The following is a 6091-nucleotide window of genomic DNA, read 5'->3' as shown; positions in this document are numbered from 1 at the left end:
TTCTCGCAAATTGCAAGAAGTAAAGACTTTCTCTCTCAAACTCTCAAAACCTTTCCAAAGAACCTCAACCTCCATTAATGGCTACTTCAAGCTCTTCCAGTGTCTTCAACCCCTCCAGCCCCATTAACGACCAACTAGTCCTAGAAGGAGTGAGCATGAAGGTAAAAAATGGGCTAATGTTAGACAGGGATAGGCTCTTGAAGCGTGCAACGGACAGAGCAACTACCGAAAGGATCTTGAAGTGCCTAGACAATGCAGGATTAATGCGGTATGTAGCGTATGACTACAAGACAATATATTAGCTAGATTCGATTGAGGTTTTTGGTCAATACCCGAGTAAGCAAGAAGATGGACAAGATCCGATCATGGGTTAACGAAACCAATGTCACTATTGTTAATGGAGATATTCGCACTCACTTCAACTTTCCAATCAAAGAGGGTGAGAAACGAGGCTGTTTCGATCACGCCTACAGCTAAGATACCCTGTGGAAGGAAGTAAAGAGTGATCAAGTACTAGTCGAGTTGAAATTCTCACTGAAGAAGAAGACCCTTAACCGAATAATGGAGAATCGAGTAGCTAGGACAGATGATGTCGCGGAATAGAAGTTAAACTTGCTCAGCGTCTTTCTCAACAACTACCTGGTAGATTGGTCCAGGGTAGTTTACAACTTCCTCAAGCAATTCATAGAGAATGCCATAGATGCTGAGAACAAGAAAATTACTCAAAACGTGGGTTTCAATTTTTTGGTAACCGAGCTGTTAAGGTCAAAAGGAGTAATCTTAAGAGAGGGAGTAAAGGTGCATCGAAACACTTACTATATGAGGACCAAGCCTCATGCACCAAACAGGAAGGGTGCAACTCCCAAGAAGCTCACTAAGTCGAATGTTCGCCAGGCTGAGATGGCAAAACAGCCTAAGACGAAACATAAAATTGGATGCTGATGAACCTGACCCCGAGAAAGAGAAGGCCAAAGCACCTAAGGTTCCTCTTCCTAAGAAGCCGAAGGGTAAGAGAGCCGAGTCGTCAAAGAAGCCAACCAAGACACTAGAGGAAGTGGTGGCTGAGATGTGACACCCCGTAATAATTTATTTCAGAATTACCTTCCATGATTATTGTTAATAAAATTACCAAGTAAAAAACTGTTTTGAAAATCCCTATGTTGTACCAAGCTCTTGTGACAATTCTGCTAGTTCAGCAGATAGTTCAAAAACAGGTTCTCTGTTAGTATGGAAGGTTTATAATAGTTTAGTTCAGTAGACAGTTCAGAAGACTTGGAAGACTTTGAAGATAGTTCGCAGAACAAGACACAGAACAAAGTCAAGCAAGAGGATCAGGGTTAGTTACGGAAACTTCAACAAACTACCAGAATCAGAAGTAAGATAAATATGAGACTGATCCCTTATGATATGGTTGGAGAGTTTCTACACAAAAGGACTAAACGTGAAGTTTCCGAATGTGAGATTACAAGAAGTCTTGACAAAGCCTACCTTTGATTCAAGATACATCTTCTTCATGAAGTATTGGGCAAGCAATCACTCTGAATGCAAGTTGTGCTGTCATTGAGGGGGAGCCTCAATTCAAGAAGATCGGGAGATCGAGTTCTTGTCAAACTCTTCAAGGTTGAACTCTAGAATGGAGCCTGAGATGATTTCTAGAGTTACCGCATGATTCTCTACTGTAATTGTGTGGTACATTTCACAGAGTTGATCAATGAAGAGTTGGGCAATCAGAGTGATGCCTCCCAGACGTAGGAATTGAGATTCCGAACTAGGTTACCAATTTCTGGTGTTCTTACTGCTTTAATATCTACTATTCTTAATTGCTGTTTAATACGCATTGCTCTTCTCTCTACACTAGGCCAGCAAGTAGTTGAGGGTCATCTAACAAATCTAGCAATTAGGTTTAATAGTTAGAAGATTCTTTCATTATCTTAGACCTTGATTAGAGTAGTCTGAGAATTTCACTTATTTTTCCAAAATGAAATTCATTCTTTTTATTAAGCTCATTATCTACTCTAATATTAGACCTTGATTGAAAAAGTACATCTCACATATTAAGATTCTTTCATTATCTTAGACCTTGATTGAAAAAGTACATCTCATTATCTACTGTAGAAGCAGAGTACATAGCTGCCGGGAGTTGCTGCTCTCAACTTATATGGATGAAACAGATGCTGAACGATTATGGTCTAAAGTTCAGTAGTGCTGATCTTCACTGCGACAACACCAGCGCTATCAATATTGCAAAAAATCCATTCCAACATTCCCGCACTAAGCATATAGACATTCGTCACCATTTCATCAGGGAACTTGTGGAAAACAGAGACATTAATCTACATTACATACCAACAGACAAACAACTGGGGGATATATTCACAAAGGTATTGGAACCAATCATATTCAACATCCTCAAATCAGAACTTGGTATGTGTAACTGTCCACAAAACTAGTGCAGTAAGTGGTACAAGCTTTTATCTTTACCTCAGTTTACAATTTTAATATTTTCCTTGTACAATATTTTTGTTTTGTCACGCATAATATTGATGTCCATCTTGATAAGCATAAGATACTTGAAGAACAGTACACCCCACTGACCAAGCTGCTACAGCATTAATTACGGAAATGACAACTGTCAAATCAGCACGACTCCCACTCTCCTCACGCCTCATCACGTGACCCGAAAAAGCAGGTCATCATGGAGTCCTTCGACCTTTGAAAATCCAGTTGCGATAAGAGGAAATAAAAAGATCTCACGAATCTCTCAAAGCTGCAAACTTCTTAACATCAGGCATCCCGAGAGATGGTGATGATAATCAACAACAAGATCAAACCTCCGGGAGGAGAACCAATCAGGTCATGGTACTCAAGGGCAGAGCAACTAAATTACTTGAAAGAGTTCCTCAAGCCACTCGCATTTGAGGAAGGTGAAACAGCAAAAACCAAGGATCCTGAGGATATAATTGTTCTATCGGATACTGAGGATGAAACTAGCCCAGAAAATATCACTGTAGTAAAACCCTTGCCTCTTGTCCCTGTGAAACAAGAACCCATAGATGATGAACATGAAAAAGTGTCTGTTCCTGATAAAAATCTACCAGTGTCTGATGATGTTAACCCAGTGTCTACCGTTGTGTATGGTCCACATCAGCTTGAACCTCCTGCTTCACTTTTTTCAAAACTCAATCTGTTTAATATCATGGATGAACACAGAAGGTCAACCTCCCTCACAAATAAATTATCTATCCCCTTGAATATCCCTCAAAGCACAAAACCCTCACAAGACCCAATCCTATCATTACCATCATCACAAACCACACAAGCAGATAATCCTGAACAACAAAATCCTGAAATTCCTCTCCCCATTGAGTCAGAAAACTCACACACTGATGAAACCAGGTCTGAACCTCCATCTGAACCAAATCCAGAAAAAACCCTTGCAAACCCTATTGATGACTCTCCACTAGACTTTGAGTTTGAAACAGGAAATCCTCTAGAAATACAGGTTGCAGAACCAACTAATGAAGAAGACAATTTGCCTTTGTCACAAGTGAAGAAGAACTAAGAAAAGGCTAAAGGAAAGAAGAAGATCCAAGAAGAACAAACGGACAAAAATCATGTGGCAAAAATTCAAGTCTTCTCTGCCCCTGCCACAAGGCGAAAAACCAGATCATCTGCAATCACAGCACAACAGGAAAAGGAAACCTCCTCACCAGCTCGAAAATCTAATAGGAAACAACCAGTTGTTGAACAACCTGTCCCTCAGGAAACCACTGGAAGTAACAAGAGAAAGAAGACCATTCAAGCTCAACAGCCTGAAATCCAGCCTGATGCCTCTGCCATAGCACTTCTTGAAGTAATCACTCCTCAATTCTTATCTGATGAATATGCAGCAAGGTGGGACTCCACAAACCTAAGGAAAATTCTGAGTGAAAGGTACCTTGATGTTGAAAAGTTCAAATCCCAGTGCCAACTCATGCTAGTGTTTGAGAAGATAAATCTTGTCAAGTCTGTGACAACTCAGAGGAGCTATCCACCTATTGCCATAAAGGAATTTTATGCAAACCTTATGAAGACTATCAAGGAGGCTGGTTCACAGGTTTACGGACGTGTCTAGCTGAGATGAAAAGAATACAATTTTGACACACGTACCATCAATCTGTATCTGGGCATTGACGCAAGTGATATTGAGGATCCTGTTATTGGGGCAAATACAATCACAAAGGTCATTACAGGAGGAACCTATAGTTCTTGGCCTGCTGAAACCAACACGTTGCCTGCCAAATCCTTGACAACAAAGTATGCAATTCTACATAAACTAGCCATGACAAATTGGATGTCGAATGAACACAGGGGAGGATTAAACTTGCTCATGGCCACCTTGATCTACAAAATAGGCAAAGGTATTCCTGTTGACTTAGGTGATATAATCTTCAAACATGTGGCATCTTTCAGGAAACCAGAGTCAAAGGAAAGCAAAGTAAAGCTACCTTTTCCCTGCACAATTTATGGGGTACTACGCACACAAGGATTCAAACCTGAGCCAAATGAGCCTATGGAAGCTCCACAAGTAAGAACGATTGATGCTAGACTCAAACAAGGAACTCATGTGCTTGACATCTTTCCTGAACATGCAAGCAGCTCAGCCCCAGCCTTGAATCTTGATGCACCTTTCACCAGCAAACTCACAGCCCAGCATCTTGATAGAAGCATCAGAGATCTCAACACAATCATACAGATACTTGTTGAAAAGAGAATAGTTGAGATGCAATTACGTGAACAATTGAGGTTGAGAGATCAAGAAATGACTGGTACTGCTGCTGAACCACCTACTGATCCTTCCATGGCAAGCGATGAACAAACTGCTGAAAATCCACCTGAAGTTGATTTCACTGTAAACAGCCAGGAGGATGAGTCGTCGGAAACTGAATGATTCTGTTTTAACACCTGGGTTGCTTTTCTACTTGGTCCTGCTAAGGAGTCTTGTGGGTACAGATTCACAAGTTCCTGGCAATAGGGGGAGTAGGAACAACCTTTTTAAGCATTGGTTACTGCATTGGTTACTGTTACTTTTGGTTACTGTTACTCGGCTACTTGGTTACTTGGCACTTGTTTCACTTTTTTTGATGAAGACCCCAGATCTGCTAAGAAGATTTCTCATTTCAAAATTGTAATAGGGTCTCATGTGTTAGTTTATTTTTTTGTGAAGATGATATAATCTTCTTCAAGTTTAATTTGTTTTGAATTTGTTTAGAGAACTATGTTATTTAAATGAACGCTGTTTTTAACTATCACTGATACTTTAGGAAGATTGTTATGAATTGCCAAGAAACTTGCTACAAAGGGGGAGATTGTTAATAAAATTACCAAGTAAAAAACTGTTTTGAAAATCCCTATGTTGTACCAAGCTCTTGTGATAATTCTGCTAGTTCAGCAGATAGTTCAAAAACAGGTTCTCTGTTAGTATGGAAGGAGACTTTGAAGATAGTTCGCAGAACAAGACACAGAACAAAGTCAAGCAAGAGGATCAGGGTTAGTTACGGAAACTTCAACAAACTACCAGAATCAGAAGTAAGATAAATATGAGACTGATCCTTTATGATCTGGTTGGAGAGTTTCTACACAAAAGGACTAAATGTGAAGTTTCCGAATGTGAGATTACAAGAAGTCTTGACAAAGCCTACCTTTGATTCAAGATACATCTTCTTCGTGAAGTATTGGGCAAGCAATCACTCTGAATGCAAGTTGTGCTGTCATTGAGGGAGAGCCTCAATTCAAGAAGATCGGGAGATCGAGTTCTTGTCAAACTCTTCAAGGTTGAACTCTAGAATGGTCGAGAGTTACCGCGTGATTCTCTACTGTAATTGTGTGGTACATTTCACAGAGTTGATCAATGAAGAGTTGGGTAATCAGAGTGATGCCCCCCAGACGTAGGAATTGAGATTCCGAACTGGGTTACCAATTTCTGGTGTTCTTACTGCTTTAATATCTACTATTCTTTTTTTTTTGGTAAATTTACAGGGTTTTTCTCTCCGTCCGTTTAACGGTCCGGGGTCCACCCACGTTTGCTCCGGGAGGCACGGGAGCTGGCCCA

The 6091-nt window shown here is 40.3% G+C and overlaps 1 protein-coding gene across 1 annotated transcript; it reads left to right on the top strand.

Moving 5' to 3' along the window:
- Positions 1-2800: 2800 nt before the first annotated feature.
- LOC116004042 lies at positions 2801-4930 on the top strand. The gene is made up of 3 exons (XM_031243982.1): positions 2801-3540; positions 3655-4096; positions 4223-4930. The coding sequence occupies exons 1-3, from the start codon at positions 2801-2803 to the stop codon at positions 4928-4930; spliced, it is 1890 nt and encodes a 629-aa protein (XP_031099842.1).
- The last annotated feature ends 1161 nt before the right edge of the window (positions 4931-6091 follow it).

Source organism: Ipomoea triloba, chromosome 14 (assembly GCF_003576645.1).
Source record: "Ipomoea triloba cultivar NCNSP0323 chromosome 14, ASM357664v1".
Lineage (NCBI taxonomy): Eukaryota > Viridiplantae > Streptophyta > Magnoliopsida > Solanales > Convolvulaceae > Ipomoea > Ipomoea triloba.
Note: the sequence above shows the minus strand (reverse complement) of the source record. Positions and strands in the feature narration are given on the sequence as shown.